The 18,709-nt window shown below is 40.9% G+C and overlaps 1 protein-coding gene across 2 annotated transcripts in view; it reads left to right on the top strand.

The window, feature by feature from the left end:
• LOC120386203 (MLX interacting protein) overlaps positions 1-18,709 on the top strand; it is a 61,062-nt gene that overhangs the window by 17,685 nt on the left and 24,668 nt on the right. For both annotated transcript variants that reach the window (XM_039505240.1, XM_039505239.1), the window contains exons 2-3: positions 17,856-17,962; positions 18,360-18,445. In XM_039505240.1, the coding sequence (XP_039361174.1) occupies positions 17,856-17,962; positions 18,360-18,445 (193 nt within the window). The remainder of the gene's footprint in view (positions 1-17,855; positions 17,963-18,359; positions 18,446-18,709) is intronic.

The raw sequence follows: 18,709 nt of genomic DNA, 5'->3' as shown, positions 1-18,709 counted from the left end.
AACAGTAATGTTTGCTGCCTTGCATGGGAGTGAATTGCACTGCTTACACTGTTATTCTATTATCCATAATAATAATATGATTTGCAGTGCCTCTTTCTTTACTGGGCTAAGGTGTCTTTCACTATCTGCTATAATAAAGACTGTTTTCAAAGCCAAGAATTGTTTTATTGAAAAGAAAAAAACTTCCTTGACAGACAGACAGACACACAACATTTCATTAACACAAGAGGGCAAGGGTGTGGGTTGGTGAACTGTACAGTCACAAGTTTGCATATGCCATGTCTGGATTGCTGTTTAATGAATCCTGCACTTCAGGGTGCATATACTGCATGGTGATGGGGGTTGAATGCAGAGGGTAAGGATGGTGGTAGGTATCAGGGCTGGTTCAGGTGTTGGAGGCAGCTGGTGGTGGTAAGAGCCTGGATGCTGGGGAAAGGTGGTTGAGCTGACATTGGGGCACAAGGCACAAAGGACGGGCGGGTGGGGAGTAGCACGGTAGTGCTCTGCTTGCATGTGACTCTATAGACTCCGCTCCAGGATGCTTCCTCTTGGCCACTGCATTTCTCTTGGTCCTGCTTTCTTTCTCTCGCCACTCCTTCAATTCTTTTCTCTCTGTAGCAGAGTGCTGAAGAACAGTTTTCAGCATGTCCTCTTTGCTCTTTCGGGATTTTTTCAAATTTTGAAGCCTCTGTGATGTTGAACATCTGGGCAGTCCAGTCAAGGTCACTGTACACACAGAAATGACAACATTTAACACGGGCATTGTATCCACTATCTCCAGACATGAATTGTTACACTGAGGGAGTTCTCACTTGCAAGTTCTCACTTGCATTCTTTATCCCAAAAGGAAAACACAACAGAAGCCACGAAATGGTGAGTGAGGAGTGGGGCTTGAGTGAGAGGGGAGCTGGTTGCTTGGTAATCTGGAGTGCTAGAGGGGTTGAGTGAAGATGCAGATGCAGGGGTGATCTTATCTCCTATCTCTTCACTAAAGAGTCTCCCAACATTTTTCACAGGACTTAATCCTGGAAGATGTTTGTCACTAGGGAACAGCGGGGGCTCTTTTAGAGCAATGTGGATTCCGCCGGGACCCTATGCGGCGTGCCTGTGTTCAGAAATGGTCCCCTGGCCGAAGAGTGGCGCGGACGCTCACCATCACTGGGACAAGGGACACAGTGGCTCTGCCTATAAACCTGCGCAGGCATATTGCCCACGCTCTGGATGAAGCTTTGCTGAGATAACTGAAGCAGATTACCGCGACGTGATAGACCACATCAACGGGCTATTCCACATCTAGACGCTGCCATGCATGCATCCATAACCCCCTTCCTCTCCAGAAACATTTCCACCCAGAAAATAAAAGCCGCCTCTGCTTGTCCTTCTGCAACTGCTGGCTGCTGCGATTGGGTACTTTCCTCCTGGCTTGAGAAGAGCTCCTGGCTGCATGCCTCCAGGAATCTGCGGTTTCTTCCCCATCCCAGGAGCTTCACTCTCTCCCCCGCAGCCTCCTCCTCCTCCTGTCCCCAGCCTGCTCAGAAGTGTCCATCGTTACCCTGGGATTGGCAGTGGGTCACCCCAAGTATGTTGTCCATCTCCACGGGTCGTGGGGCGGATCCGGATCTGCGATTCCTCTCGGGCTTTGTAATAGGCACTCCGCAGCTCTTTAACTTTCACCCTGCATTGTAGTGCGTCCCGTTGATGGCCCCTATCCAGCATGTCCCTTGATATCTGCTCAAAGATATCGCACCCCAAACACTGATGAGGTCCTGCAATTCACCTGTGCTCCATGCGCATGGTTACCTGTAACCTGTAACTGATTAACTGATTGCACTCCACCTGGCTGCAGCAAACAGGAAGGAGATTTTTAAATTTGGCATTTAAAGTCACCTGAGGCAAGAGCAGTAGAGTGCAAACTGATGTGCAGAGTGGCTGAACAGGAATTCTGGGCTATCTCCTTATTCCCTGGAGGACAGGTAAAGCGCTGGTGAGTGTCCACACCTGCTGTGCAGCGCTGGTGTCCCCAGCGCTGGATGGGTTTTCAGCCAGCGCTGCAACCAGGGAGTTGCAGCGCTGGTTTACGGGTGTTAATTGCAGCGCTGGAAAGCCTCCACCAGCGCTGCAACTTGTAAGTGTAGCCAAGCCCTAAGAGTTGTTACATTTCCAAAGATTTGGGCACACACCACTGAATAGATTAAATCTGTCCTGAAACTATTTGACTGGGAAAAGCTCTAGAGCTTGTATAAATGGATTGCATATGAGGCTTTTCCCCCTTTTATGCTACTCACTTTATAACATTTTTGTTTCCTTTCCCATTCATATCTGAGTTTAACGATTATTTTTAAATAATTCCCTTATTTTAAAGATGTTGATAAATGTCAAATCTCCACTTTTTAAAAATGAAAGTAAATTTAGTGCTAATGAGCCATCCAGCTCTGCAAGCTGATGTCTTTATCCCAAAGAACAAGGCCACCACAGATAGCCAGCCTGCAAGCTTCCCGTACACACTGATCCCTGACCCCCAGCCAGTCTCAACCAGGACCTGAAGGACCATGGCCTGTTCAACCCTTGGCTGACAACACAAGAGACATGGCAAATACAATGGTGATTTCTGTGTCATTAGCATTTGTATGGTAAGAGTTGGATAGATACATTCCCGATTAATTTCAGAAAGGGGCAACTACAGAGCCTTCAGGTGAGGGTGACTTTCAGCAGCCATCAACCTGAGCTTTATTTAAGCTAGTGAACTAGGGGTGAAAGTTTCTGTTTTCATTCTAAAGGGAAACTTTTACTATGGGATGTGTATGGCGTAGTGGAGTCTGTTTCTTCTTACTGTGTGTTCCATTCTGTGCATCCAATGAAATGGGCTGTAGCCCACGGAAGCTTATGCTCAAATAAATTTGTTAGTCTCTAAGGTGCCACAAGTACTCCTGTTCTTTTTGTTTTAAAATAGATTTTCTTTTTGTTCATTCCAGTTTTATTTGTTAGCTCTGGATTACATGGAGGCTTCTACATTTTTTGCTGGTAATTTGTATTAACATTACTACATCTGTGGTTAACTTCTATCTTTTTGCCTTCCATTTGTTCAGTTTCGTTGTTTTTATTAATACATTACAAAGTTAGAAGTTCTGGTCTTTCATAGTTTGGATTGCAGACATGCTACAAAACCTTTGCTCAGCAGGGGAGAGGTGAGGAGAGTCTCTGAATGTTCTTTTTAAAACACTGAAGCCACTTTTAGAGATTCCTATAGGCTCACAGTATATTTTTAGGCTTGCCATGTTGCAAATGTTATATTATCCTCTGTGACTTAAAAGCTGGTTTCAGATTTCTCATCCTGTTGAGCATGGTAAACAGCACTCAGCTCTTCATAGTTAGTAGAGATGATGGTTAAAAATGCTGTGCATTGGTATGGTTGTTTTCTCTTTTAAAAAAAAATTAGAGACATTTAGTGTTTTTAAAGGTCATTAGAGAATGCAAGATACACCACCCAATACAAATGAACTAAAAATTAATTAATCTCAGTGTTGAATAGGTAAAACAGGGAAGTACCAAGTAGATTTTAATATGTATACAGAGGCAGAATTCTGAACCTTCTATTACTCTTCAATACACGTAATATATCAACAGAAAACCTCCTGCCATTCCCAAAGCTGCTTTTGTGACAGATACCTTGATAATACTGATCCTAGGGCTGACACTAAACCAGCTGCAGTTTTATTAGCCATATAGAATTTTCTTTTGCTTCACTTAAATGGTTCTAATCTTGCATGAGCTGCAGGGAGTGCAGATGAGGCGAAAAGAAAGGATGGAGTGGGGAGGGAAGGGTGTTGAGATTATGGTGGCTATTTTTAAAGAGAGGGTGACCAGAGGGAAGATAAAAATAAAGCTTGTGATGATGATGCAGCAGGGAAAATCCTAGTGTGTATCCCCTCCTTTCTTCCCCGCCCTCACCCTACCAGAGCTTCAAATTCAAGTTGCTGGTGTGACCAGTGAAGTATTATGAAGTCACAATTGGTGTTAGGGTCGAGTTCCATTAAAGCAGGATTTAACCACTGTTATGAAAAATATGGCATATTCTCCCTAAATGAAAATTGAGACAAAAATCTGTTAAGATCGTTATGGTGGATAGCATATATAAATAACTTGGACTAAAAAATAATTACAGGGAATGTAATTATAAACACAGGAAATGCAGAGTGAAGGTTACTCTTAAAAGGAATAAAATGTGTTAAAGTAAAAATATATGGTTAAGGCATCCACATAACTTTAACTTTGCCTCATACTTATGCTATGAGGGGAAAAATATTTTTTAAAAAAATTAAAAAATCAGCTACATCTAATCTGAGACCTCAAGCACTAAACCATATTATTATGATTAAAATATTTATTACATGTTGTCATTACAGAGCAGGATTAAGATTCTTTTGGGTGTCTAAATTATACACTTCTTACCTTTCTTTTAAGTGTAACTCTAAGTCTGAAATTCCTGAGTTTATGCTACTTTGGGGATAATTACAACATCCCCTTAAACTACTGATATATACTTTCAACTTTAACCCTACTTTGATGTGATTTTTTATTTGTTTGTTTGGGAATTTTGTACATAGCAGGTGCTTTACCCAAGTGAGGACTGGGGAACCAAAATCAAATGCAAAAATGCACCCTTTATTAGACAACAAACTAAATGCAGAATCCTTGATTATAATGTTACCAGGTTGTTTAGATTTGGGTTATTTTAAAGTCTTAAAAGATGACAAGTGTGTGTCCAGATCCCCACCTCCCTTTCCAAAGTGTTTTGCATATTGATACAAAAACCATATTTAGGGATTGCTTCACCCAGCTGAACTGCAACCACGGAGGCGTGTGTGTGTGTGTGTGTGTGAGAGAGAGAGAGAGAATAATTGCTTAATATCAACATTACACAGTAATATAGGACAGGAAGTAAAGGGAATACTATAGTAAACTGGAATTGCAGGTATAATCTAGGAAGACAGAATGTAGCACTTCTCACTGTCAGAGAGGCTTGCCAACTTGTGTCAGGAATGGGCCAAGTAGGAGACATTTACAAAAATGATGCGGGTCACCAGTGTGAGAGACTGGATTCTCTCTTCCTTCCCATCCTGGTCCTAGGGCACCAGAGCAGTGACTCTGGCCTGACCCAGACTAACCCTGAGTGCAGTTCTAGCACTAGAATGAAGGGGATCTCTGTAAGGAGTGGGGTAGTGCTTCACATCTCAGGCAGATTGACTTCCAGTTATGTGGCCTCAAGCTGCAGTCATTTGCAAAATGCAGTACTGAGAACAGCTGTCTGGCACACTGTTAGCTGGTCTCATACTTACTGCTTTACATACAAAGATAATGTGCTTCTTTGTTACAAGGGTGAATCATATAAAACATGGGACACCTAAGCCACAGTGTCAGGTTAAAAAAAATCATATTAAAATAAACCTAATTTCTATACCTAATGTTACACGTTATTATTAATTATTCTGGGTGGGGTTGATAGCACTGCCTATTATTAAGGTTGTCCAACACTTCTCATTATAAGGCACTGTTTTCACTTACTTATAACTTTGCCAAATTTCAGCCAGTCAGGCTGAAATTTTCCATGTCTGCCTCAGGCTGAAATATTTTATATAACATTTTTGACAGTTTCAACCAGAATGGTTCAGCTGTTTCCAGGAATGAGGCTAGGGGAAAACACATTGTTTTGCCCATGTTAAAAAAATGTTGTGACCTTTTTCTTTCAAAAGTTCTAGCATTCCCAGGCTCTGGAGCAGGCACTGAAAATTTGTCAGAGAGGTGCTTTTGTATCAGGGGTGTACCTTTTGCCAACCCCAAGAAAATCAGCTCAAATTTGACTATGTTATAAGCCTTTGAAAAATTGCAGTTCGTAAATGCTCACTAGAGTCTTAGATTTTAACAGCTAAATTTCCCAAAGACTCCAGCCACACTCCAGGCATGCTTCACCCTGGAGCTGAGCAGGAATGGGCACCTGAACTGAGAACAATGAGACTGTCCTGTGCTTTCAGTGTCCCCTCTCCGGCCCAAGCGGTTTGCAGGAGGAAGCTGCCTGAGGGGAGAGTGCCCGGGGGCGGCAGGTGGGGCCAAGGGAGAGACCCGGCCCCAAAACTGCTGGAGCCTCGCAGGCCACAATGGGGAGGCTCCCGGGCCGCAGATAGCCCGCTGGCCGGGAGTTTGAGACCCCTCCGTTATGGTAATCTAATTACATGATTGCATGCTAATTTTTCCACAAATCCCCTGCCTCGTTTAGTACACAGGATGGACCTGCTCTGGGGATGAATCAGGTTGTGCTGTAAAGGAGGTTGTTGTCCGTAGGACCCCAGTCTCATTTGTTGCAGAAGTTGGAAGGTGTGTAATGAATGAGGCAGGGGAACACATGAAAAAAAAAAAAAAAAGATAGTTTCATGGTTAAGGCAGTTGAATGCTATCCTGGAGAACTGGATTCTATCCCAGCCCGTCCCAAGGGGTTGTTATGTGTTTCTAGTCAAGTCACTTGAAACATATTTTTCACAGATCACTAATTATGGGTGCCTCATTTTCTGGGTGCCAACTTGAGACCCTGGGATTTTATTTGCAGAAATGCAGAGTACTCTCAGCTGCAACTGAAGTCGGTTGGAGCTGTACTTTGAACATAAAAGTGCTATATAATGCTAAGTAGTCTGAAAATCAGGTTCTAAGCATCTGAAATTTGGCACCCAAACATCTGGAACTTTTGACTTTAATCTCACTGTGCCTCCGTTCCCCAAATGTAAAAAGGGAAGAGTAATGAGCCCTCATCTCACAGAGCTGTTGGGAAAATAAATTTAATATTTGTGAAGCACTCAAATACTCTTGTGATGAGTGCCATAGAGAAGCCCAGGAGAAAATTAATAATTCTGTCTTCAGAGCAGGGTTTGAACAATGTGCAGTAAATAAGGCCTAAGGCCACACAAAACAATGAGGAGAAAGCTAAATATTGAATTGCTGGTAATTTAAGTAAGTACCGTCCATTTTATGCAATGAATGAGAAGGGTCCTGTGGGAAAAAACAGGACCCTTCTCATTCATTGCATAAAAGATTGTGTAATTAAAGACTGTACCATAATGCATACATGCAAGGTGGGCAAATGGCATTTCCTAAATTCTGAGTGCTTGTCTTTGCAATCTTAACATTTTTAGTTTAGTTTTTTGTATATAATTTAATATTCTGCAGTAGTGCTTAGAGATCCCAATCAGGATCAAGGCCCACCGTGTTAGGTGTATGCAAAACCTACAAAGACACAGCCCCTACCCCAAAGAGACACATTAGATTATTAAAAATGAACATTTAAAAAAATCTAACATACTTTTCACCATTTATGCTGTTTGTTTACTCTTTTACATTTCACCTTGGATCGTGAAAATAGACTGGCCAGTTTCACATTTGTTTCTAGTGAGCTTTCTAGTTAATCTCGCTTTCTGGGTCTTCTGTTTAAGCACAAGGCTGCAATGTTTGGGTTGCAAACAGAGCACAGGAGTGTTTGTTTAACAAAAAAAATAGTTTCCATTGGAGTTTATTTTCAAATATAATAGAAAGACTTGTATTTCTTATAAGAGTTTAATTTCTTACATGCTGGTCCAAAAATTAGGGTTTTTTTTATATGTCTCTGGTTATTGATCACAACTGCAGGAATGGGATGCTCTGAGGAAAACTGCATGTGGGTTTAATATTTTCTACAGCACAGTGTTTGGCTAGTTGGCAAGTTCCTGGAAACATTATATAAAACTAGGCGTGGTATCTTTATTTAGACAGGGAGAAAATATGCAAAAATATATGTCTGGTTGCCAAATATATAGGAGTTGACTCTATTTTGGATACAATTCTGTGACCAGCTGGGAGAAAAGTTAAAATACGTCTATTCTAGTGTTTGATTAGCCAAATGAAGGTATATAGATGCATGTATTGGGGTAAATGTTTGTACTGGGAAAGATTGTCTTGGTGTTTAATACTTTACTCTTCCTCTAGTCTATTAAAGCATTTCACAAACATTAAAGTAAGCTTCCCAGCTCTGCTGTGTGGTAGGGAAGTTTAGAAAGAGCCATAGAATGTGTAGTCTTAAAAAGCCTGTTTTTGCTAAAGCAAACTCTGGTTTTCCCTTAGTAATATTTCACTTTTAAAACTTGAATAAACATCATTAAATTGTTGAAAGGAAGCAACGTTTGTAGAGCAGTGTCCTGTCCAGCGGATGTGACATGGGACTGGGAGTCAGCAGGTTTTGGTGCTGTTCCAAGCTCTGCCCCAGAACGTGTGGCCTTGTGCAAGCTGTGTTTTCCCCTCTGTACCTTGGTTTACATATCTATAAAATGGGGATGGCTAGTACTTACCCTCCTTTGTAAAATGCTTTGAGATCTAAAAAGTTGTATATAATGGCAAGATATTGCTCTCCTGTAGCTGCTTTCATGTGAGCATCTGACAGCCCTTTACAAACTTTAATTATTTAAGTCTCAGAAGATTCCCATGAGGCTGGTAAACTTGATCAGATCCATTTTATTGATGGGCAAACCTCTGTCCTGCCCTCTCTCCGCCTTCGTTTATCCAAGTCACAGGGAGCCAGTGGCAGAGGTAGGAGCCCAACAGTTCTGACAACCAGCCTCCTGATCTAATCATTAGACAGCATTTCTCTCACATGCTTAGGAGGCTTTTCCAGCTTTCTGGCTGTTGTAAGCCTGAAATAAAATAAGTAGGGGTAGGGGGCTGGAATAAGCTATACCAGCAAAAGTACAGTGGTTCCAGTATAAGTTGTATCCCCAGTAGGAATGCTTTGCTAATATAGCTATACCTGCAAAGCACTTACTGTAGATGTGGTTCGTATGAGAGCAAAATCCCAGACCCTGGAGACTTTTACTCAGGCAAGTACAGGACTGGGCTTTTTGCTAGTTTTGTAAAGTCACTACTTTATCTTTGCTCTCCAGCTTATTTGTAGAGTACACTGGGGAGATGCATTTCCTCAGGTAGTGGGATAAGATGTGACTGAATAGAATTATGAGCTGTTGGTTCAGAAAACCATGCATTTTCTAGGGTACTAGATTGCAACCTAGCAATGGGATATTTTGAATGCTGATTTTGCACCTCATTTTTTTTATGAGAGAGACAGGTTGGGAAAAAGATGTTTATCTTTTCAGGAATCTCTCTCTTGAAAATCAAAGCATTGCTTTAAAAGGGGATGTGCTGCACAGCAGGGTAGATGGTTGTTTAACAGTACGCTGAATTTAGCATCAGTACAAGGAAGGATTCATGCGTAGTTTTATGGAATGTAGGTAATGTTAACATCCTCCCTGTCTTGGAATCTGCTTTTTCAGATGAGATGATGGACAGAGTAGCGTCAAGAAAAGGGCAACACCAATGCTTTATTTTAAAGTTGTGGCTAGGACTAGCTTTCTAGTTATTGTAGATAGTAAACATGAATCTGTGTGAGTGTTACCTTCATGTGACTCCTGTACCGAGGAGAGAAATCATAATTCCTATCCACATGATACAGGAATGTTTTTGTTCCACTTGCCTGCCTCTTCATTCTGGCACACAATATGTGAATGTTCTTGTAATCTGATCCACTGAATGAGCCTTTGTTTGAGGAAGTATTGTTAGTTTTGGCTCCTAGAGAGCTGAGGTGATAGGCCCAGCCCCCAACAAAAAGATTAAAAACAAACCAAAACCATTCTCCTGAATCCTGTGTGGAAGCCAAAAAGATCTTTCCTTTTGTTACAAGAAAAACTCATCTGTTTAGCTTATTTTAAATTAAAGGAATAGAAACATTCTTATTTCATATTGGACATCTTATTACAAAAACCTGCAAAGAAAATATCCTTCTCTAAAGGTCTTTGCAGTCTAACTCAGAGACAATGCTATAAATGAACAAGCAGAGGAGAGGATCACTCAAGAAAGTTTCACAAAGCAAGTGGACTTTAACAAAGGATTTGGCAGGGGAGAGGGCTTTTAGCACAAGGAAAGTAGGAGCCTGTAAAAGAAAGAATAGAAAAGTAAAATATACACCTATATATTTGCTCCTATAACTTGAAAGTGATTTTGTTTTCAAACGTGAAAATTGTATAGGCAATTCTCAATTAAATCCTTTTCTCTCACAGCTGTAAAGATAGGCAAGATACTTGTGGCTTGAAAAGTGAGTTTTACAAGCAGTAGCTACTTTTCATTGCATCTTATTTGAACAGTTGGGTCGGTGCTCTAGAATCTGAGCTTCAATGCCCGGAGATTTATGCTTCAATTCCACCTAGGATAGATGTAAAGCCTGATGCAACATGAATGCAACATGAATGCAAATGGAGAAAATAACTTTTTTTCTAAACTGGAGAACTCCAATGGGAACATTTGCTTTGTACCTTCAGATTAATTTCAGTTATTTTCATAGAATCATAGAAGAATAGGGTTGGAAGAGACCTCAGGAAATCATCTATTCCAGGGGTCGGCAACCTTTCAGAAGTGGTGTGCTAAGTCTTCACTTATTTGCTGTAATTTAAGGTTTCGCATGCCAGTAATACATTTTACAGGGGCTGGCGGATGGAACTCCAGATTGGCAGCAGGCTGAGTGGGGCCGGAGGACAGAACTCCAGACTGCCAGTCTGGGGTTCCGTCCGCAGCCCCTGCCAGCCAGGGTCCCGGCCGCCAGCCCCACTCAGCCCGCTGCCGGCCCGGGGTTCCGTCCATCCAGGCCAGCAGCGGGTACCCCAGGCCGGCAGCAGCGTACAACTGTAAATCAGCTCGCATGCCAAAAGTTGCCGACCCTTGATCTAGTCCAACCCCCTGCTCAAAGCAGGACCAATCCCAACTATGTAAAGGAGCAAGGGCTTCCAGTTTAAAAGACAGAACTGCAAGTCAGGGGATCTGAGTTCCATTCCTGACTCTGCCACTGACAGACCTTGAGTGTGTAATTTAACCTCTCTCTCTCTGTTACTTCATTTGTAAAATGTGGATGACTAAAATTCCTTACTTTAGAGAGGGTGGTGTGAGGATTGATGGTTTGCAAAGCACTTTCAAGGTGTGTCATTGGAATGCAGGCTTCCTCTTATCTTATACATGTAACTGGACTGAGTTATTCTGCATCAAGTGCTCCAGTTTGTTTGCTCCATTCATCCACCTGACTTCAGCAATGCCTAATTTATTTTAAATTCAGTTTATAATACATTCCTGTACCAGGCTCTAGACACATGCACAGTACAAAACCCAGTTCAGAATTTTAGAAACTGATAAATATAACCTGTCTTCATCCACCCAACCCAGCAAGTTCTGGATTTGAAGACCACTCATTAAAAATGCCCTGCTCCTAACCATGGTTAAACCAGGGTGCAGTTAGCTCAAGCATCTCACCTGTTACCAGCTGCTGCGCAGTGAGAGAGAGATCCCTGGTATCTTCACTGTAGCGGGCCAAGCTGTACTGGGTGTCTCAGCTGAGAACAACATGGCTCCCACCAGAGGGGATTTTTTCCCCTTTATAACTTCAGTTATTGATGACTGTGAAAGTGAAATTAGAGTTCCTTCTTCAGCACCAACTGCAACTCATGAAGTAGAGGATGTATTTATCTTCTTTAAGACAAAGGGGAAGCTTTTCAGTAGGCATTTAGAGTGAGCTAGAGTAATATATATTCTTCCCACAACATGAGACTACAGAGAGGACTCAAAGATGTAATGAAAAATAATTAACTAAAATGAGAAATTGCCATTTTGACAGTATCATGAGGCAGATTAGGGCTGAGAAAACACAGGTTCCATTAGAAACCACTTGAAGTGTCAAAGTTGTGAATAGGGAAAATTCTACTTGTGATTATTTGTTGATTAATTTAAAAGTTGCTTACACCATTGCTTGCATCAGCTGCTGTATGACCCAAAATTGTAGTGAAGCAAGTGAAACCATTTGCATTGTCTCCTCCTAAGCCAAGTTTCACTGAAATATTCTGTTGGGTCATTTATTAACTTCAATTTTAGATATGAACAGCATCCCTTCAACACTCTTCTTGTTAGTTTTTTGATAAATATGTATGCAGCTTGGGGGAAAAATCCTGTATACTCTCCCTAATAATATTGTGTTAAAGACAAGGTATTGGAGCATAAAAAAAAAATCACCTCTAGAGATATAGATAAAGCATTATCTGACTCATAGGCTGGTGATTAGTGATTTTCAGGCCAGTCAGAAACTTGGATTACGAGTAGAATGATTAAATCCCTGCTCCCTCTACATCATTAGTACTTAGTCATGGGAGTGCAGCCAAAAATGTACAAACCAGTGCAAATATCTCCTTCTGTTTAAAAACATTTTATTCTGGATTTTGTGAACATAAAACAAAATTCCTTACAAAGTGGTGAGATCCTCAGAGGAAGAGAACTAATTAAAGGAACACTATCACAGTAAAAAATCTATTTAGGAAGAAAACCTATTTTTTTTTAATCTGTTACTAGTCACCTCTTAGAAAGCTAAAACATTTTAAGAATCTAATATATTTGTCTGCATTTAAAAGATGCTATTTACATTTTGTGTTTCCAGCTTGGACAGTGAACATCTGTTTCCCATGTACTAGCACAAAACTGCAGTATTTGGGGAATGCTTAGTTGTCTGGGGAAAAAAAATATATTGAATTTTTAAAAAAAAATGGAGACGGTTTTCAGCATTCAGAATTGAGTGAGTTCACTGCTGCAATTATATAACAGTGGTAGCAATAATTATTTGCATGATTATATTTTAATTAGACAACGTCACAGGGTCAGATGGAAATTCAATCTTGAGGGCCAAAAAGGAGCCTGTTGTGGCATGGTTTGCTGCCATATTGGGGAGGGCGTATCTAGTGGAGACTCATAAGGGTCAGTCCTGAGCCCAGGAGTAGTCAATATTTTCATTAATGACTTGGATAATGCAGCGGAGAGTATGCTTATAAAATTTACAGATGACACCAAGCTGGGAGGGATAGCAAGCACTTGGGAGGACAGGTTTAAAATTCAAAATGGCCATGACAAATTGGACATTTGGTCTGAATTCAACAAGATAGACTTCAATAAAGATAAGTGCAAAGTACTTCACTTAGGAAGGAAAAATCAAATGCACAACTACAAAATGGGGAATAACTGTCTTGCTGGTAGTACTGCTGAAAAGGATCTGGGGGTTATAGTGGATCACAAACTGAGTATGAGTCAACAATGTGATTCATCTGCAAAAAAGACTAATGTGATTCTGGGTTATATTAACAGGAGCGTTGTATGTAAGACACAGGAGGTAATTGTCCCGCTATACTCGATACTAGTGAGGCCCCAGTTGGAGTACTGTGTCCAGTTCTAGGCACAATTTAGGAAAGATGTGGACAAATTGGAGAGAGTACAGAGAACAACGAAAATGATACAAGTTTTAGAAAATCTTATCTTTGATGAAAGGTTAAAAAAGAACTGGGCATGTGCAGTCTTGAGAAAAGAAGACTGAGGAGAGGACCTGATTAGTGTTCCAGGATGTTAGGGGCTGCTATGAAGAGGATGGGGATCAGTTGTTCTCCAGGTCCACTGAAGGTAAGACAAGTAGTAATGGACTTAATCTGCAGTAGGGGTGATTTAGGTTAGATATTAGGAAAAACTTTCTAACTATAAAGGTAGCTAAGCACTGGAATATTCTTCCAAGGGAGCTCGTGAAATCCTCATAGTTGAAAGCTTTTAAAAACAAGTTGGACAAACATGTCAGGGATGATCTTGGTTTACATGGTCCTGCCACAGAGCTGCAAGCTGGACTAGATGCCTTCTCAGGGTCCCTTCCTTCCCTTCACTTATGTGGTTCTGTGATTTGATTTTGTTATGTGAACACTTGTCCACTAAAGACTGAATTAAAACCATTGAATTTATTTCACATCAGTAACTCCTGACCTAGGGTGGATTTGATATCGGGTTCAAGAGGTTAAAAGTTCCATATTCCACCATCATCAACCCTCTGAACCACCCAGACCCCTATAGCACAGTTTGCTCTTTTATCAGGGACTACGAACTACAAAACGTTAAGGAGAGATTATGTGTATCTTTCCTGAAAATCTTTTTTTATTCTTGTCGCCTCAATCAGTACCTGATCAGTTTTCCTTCTAGAAGTGCCATTACCTTCATAGACTCAGGCCACTTGCTGGCCAGTGTGTCAGTCACTGTTCTGGTGACTGTTGCAGTAGATTTCATCCAGGTCTCTTCTCCCATTTTTGGGAACTTTGCGTATTCCCTGTTTGGGAAAAGTTCTCACATAGAATTGAACCAGTGACTGTTGAATTCCTGAACGCCTTTGGCATCTTCCACTGAAGTTCATGTTTTGACTGTGTAATCGGTAGGCAAGTTTATCTGCATTTGTTTATTACATTTATTAGCTTATGAGAATATTAATGTTCTTTAAAGCTAATAGATCAGTAGGAGCAGAAACTCCTTTTTGTTTTTGTTTTTTTTGTTTTTTCAAAATCCAAAGGTCATTTACAGTCAGGGAACTGCTCTCAAACACTATATTTTACGTTGGTGAAACCACTCTCTCCTTTAGTGTTCCAGAATAGAGATGATCAGTTAGGCTGAAATGATCATTAGAGGCCTGATCCAGTCGCCCCAGAAGTCAATGGAGCCTTTCCATTTACTTCACTGGGGTTTGGATCAGGTTGTAAATATAGTTGTCATCTTCACGGTGATTCCTGTCCGCTGGATGAAACTGAGGTTATCAAACTCATTTCACTTATGATCTAATACTGGACTTGAACTCTGCTCCCATGGAATGCATTGGAAGAACTAGATATAATAATAATAATAATAATTGTCCTAAAAAGAGGATAAATTATTAATCACTTTAATCTTTGGCTGGACTTTAATGCACTATAAAATACAGTAAATAAAATGTAAATTATATAAATTGGTTAACATTTTCTATCTTAATTCTAGTCTTAAATCACTCTTTGAAGAAGATTTAAACTGGATACAAGAAATACATTATAGTTATATTGGCTAGACTGCAAAAATGTCTGTCTCCTTGTGACCCTTTGTTAGAGATTAGACCTATTTTGGGTACAGATAAGTTAAATAACAGAGTTCTGCCATTTAGGATTTAGTTTATTAAACTATGCAACCATTGTCTCTTGAAAACACATGTTACTCTAGAGATTGATATTGGATTGGCATATTTTCTAGTCAGACTTATTTTGTAGGGACTCTAGCAAAGTCAAGGCTCACAGAAGAGTGATATGTTAGAATAGTGAAGAGAGAGAGAGAAAATTGAGGCAGAAGTAAGAGGGGGAAAAAAGTATGTTTTCATCTGAGATTTGAAAGGAAGTGGAAACTTGATGAAGTGATGAGATATGGGGGAAGCTGTTGGACACAGCACGCCACCGCAGAGCAAGGGCTCATACTAAAATTGATGAGACTGCATGAAAAGATAGAAAGAAGGACACTAAACAAACAGAGGAAGAGCAAATCCACAAAAGATTTTGAAAACGTAATAGGTAACTTCAAACAGGATCCTAAAATGGATGGGTTGCCTCTGTCTCCTTTAAACCCAGAACTTGGTGGCACCAGGAATGGATTTTGCAGCACTTCCCCAATGTGATATATGGGATAAGTCTTAATTTGCAGGCTCCTCTCTCAGTCATGAAGTTCCTGTAGCATTGAAATGTATCTCTTAGCACACCCCATTTCTGAGAATGGCAAGGAAACAGCAATTGATGGGTGCCATGCTTGTTGCTTCCAGTGATAGTGGTAAAGAAATGTCTGATTTAAAAAACATTAAGCATAGTAGATCTGCAGAGATTCATGTGTCTTGGCAAAAGCTGAGCATGGCAGCAAGGATTTACTGTGAATTCAGTGGAGAATAAAGTAAAGATACTATGGAGGTGCTCAGGTAATATAGCAATAGATGCCATATAAGAACCTTAGATAAATAAAATAGGTGAAGAGTCTGAGTGAAATATATACTGTATTATCATAGAACAGGAAAGGTCTCCATATACAATCTCATTAATCTTCATTATTTTATAATCCCTGAAACTCATATAACTACCCTTGGAATGTTTCTAAAAACTGAACTCAACTCAGAGAGCCTTGAGTTCCTGGTGGAAATCAGCTTTGTTTTATTTACTGAAATAAATGTATTTGTGGTTTCTGTTATTTAAAAGTAACCTCCCCAAATCTCAAAGCCTGCATCAAGTTCAGGGATTTTTTAGCATAAACAAAACTATAGTAAACTTGCTCATTTTAAAATCTGGAGGGTTCAGAATACAACATATGGGATCACTTGGGAACTGTTAAGTGCAATGACCATGCAGTTCTGTAACTATGGAATCAACTTAATCCTTTTAGCGCACTTGGTATCTGGTCTCTGCATCTGGTTCATTGCATGTACAGTATAAAACACTAGACAGGGTTTTTAAAAAAAATGAAGATAGGAAGCAGAAAAAAACCTTTATACACTAGTGTAGAACCTATCATGGGTTAAAATATAGATACAACTGGTAGCATACAATAGAAGCCAGAATTGAAAGGTGGCTGGTTGGCTGTTCCTTCCCTGACAGTTTAGCTGAGATCTGGCCTCTGATTGCCACTGTAGCAGTCATGAGATTACTTGGGTGCTAGTGTCAGATGCAGCCCTAAGAAGAGAAACAAAGGCGAGCTTAATAACTTAAAACAGCAGTGATTTAATGTCGTCCTGTTGGCAGGTGTGGAGCTTTCTGAGCTTCTGTATTAACAATGGCCATTGGGAAATTCTTACTCTAAGCCCCATATAGGTTTGTTCATATATGGTACTCCTTGGCTTCATTAAAAATAACTACGAGTGGGGGTGGGTGCGAGTGGGGGTAGGTGGGCAGGTACAGGACTGGGAGTTGGGCATTCCTGAGTTGTAGTCCCAGCTCTGATAACACACAACAGAAGGGGACAGGAAACACTTAAAAATAGGAAAATGTGAGACTATAAAACCATGAAAAAATGATGGCTTGAAACTGGCAAGATCAAAGTGTGTGTAACCTTGTCTGCTCCATCCCTAATATGAGGCTAATACTTCATAGAGGTATTCTGAGGGTTAGGTAGCGAACGTTTATTAAGTGTTTATAACAGTGCTAAGCATTATCAGTGTCTCTGTTTCTCTATCCTTTCTCATTTCCAAGAAAGCCCTTCACATATGAGCTGCTTTCTTTTTATTGGCACCCCACCTTTGATAGTAGTGTGGTTGTCGCTAAACTTTTTGCTTTTGTAACTAGATCTAGTTTATCTAGTTACAAAATGCAGCACTGCAAAGTTTAAGGGCAACAACTCTGCTGGAGTAGAGTAGAGTAGAGTAGAGTTAATATTGTCGTGTTGTCTTTTGAATGCTGTTTGCCTGGGAGGTGATCTGGAGCTGCAAGTATGAATGGGTACTGTCTCGGTACAGCTCCTCAACATCCAAGATAGACAAAACCAAAAGCCTGCTAAGTGCCAGGTTTTACGCATGATCTTGGGTGTTCTCATTCCCAGAGTTGGTGGGAGGTGATGTAGTTGAGTTCAGGGGAACTGTGGTAGGTAAAAGAAGTATGTTTGGGTGAAATGAGTTGTCGTCCCAGTGAAATTCCAGAGTGACAGGTATCCACATCACAGAACACCTCCCCAGAGCTAATAGCAGCGAGATAAAAGACTGGAAGAGCCATGAACACTGTACTTCCCTATCACCTCTAGACTTTTAGGCCAGGAGTGAGGTATGTTGTCAGGGTGATGCATGGAAGAAGTTTGCTCTACCAGTGCCTGAGCTTCATTTCTCCAGAACTGTCAGCCTGGCACTTTTATTAGCTGCTATATTTGCTTTTTAAAAAAAAAAGTCACTGATTTTTTTTTTGTTTGTTTGGGTATTTTTATTTCAGTGGGAAGTTGGTTTCACCAAAATGGAAGAATTTTAAAGGCTTAAAACTTCAATGGAGGGATAAAATTCGTCTCAACAATGCCATCTGGAGGGCATGGTATATGCAGTGTAAGTTGCTTTTATGGTAAACGTGATTGCATACAACCACAAAATGTTTGAATCTGGTCTTGCATCTGGCCATGCATGTAAGGGGCTGAATGGACAGGAGATGAAACACAAGCCACCTTATGATGGAAAAACCCAAGCGATCTGCTGGTGGCCTAAATCCCTGTAGAGGACAATCCTGAATTTCCACCCCGTGACCAAACCATCCCCATGGTGTTCAACACTGCGTTGGGGCATCGCACCACTTGAATCCAGGTGCAGTCTGAAATGGCCTATTCCCCAGTGGTGTGTTAGAGGGGAATCTGGGAAGACCCTTGTTAAAATCCTGCCTCCAAGGTGAAGAAGGGATCCCTGAATAGCATGCGTGTACCCAACTGTCATATTTTCATTTCTGTTTCAGACCTGGAGAAACGCAAGAACCCAGTGTGCCATTTTGTGACTCCACTAGATGGCTCTATTGATGTAGAGGAACATCGGCGGCCTGAAGTATGTAAAACTTGAGCTGTGGATTTGATTATCTCTATATCTCTCCTACCTCGGTTTAGATGTGAAGGCTCTGTAGCGCTGACATGCTTTGGTGTCCTCTCCATAGTGACAGATATCAACATGTATACTATATGGCTGCTGTTGAGCCAGATGTTGTAAATCTACCTGTATTGGAATGATCAAGGTGCAGCCCAAGGGCGACTTACAGCCCCTGGAGTCCTACTATGCAGCCCATGACTGCCCTCCAGGTTGACAAATCTAAAG

This window comes from Mauremys reevesii, linkage group 18 (assembly GCF_016161935.1).
Source record: "Mauremys reevesii isolate NIE-2019 linkage group 18, ASM1616193v1, whole genome shotgun sequence".
Lineage (NCBI taxonomy): Eukaryota > Metazoa > Chordata > Testudines > Geoemydidae > Mauremys > Mauremys reevesii.
Note: the sequence above shows the minus strand (reverse complement) of the source record. Positions and strands in the feature narration are given on the sequence as shown.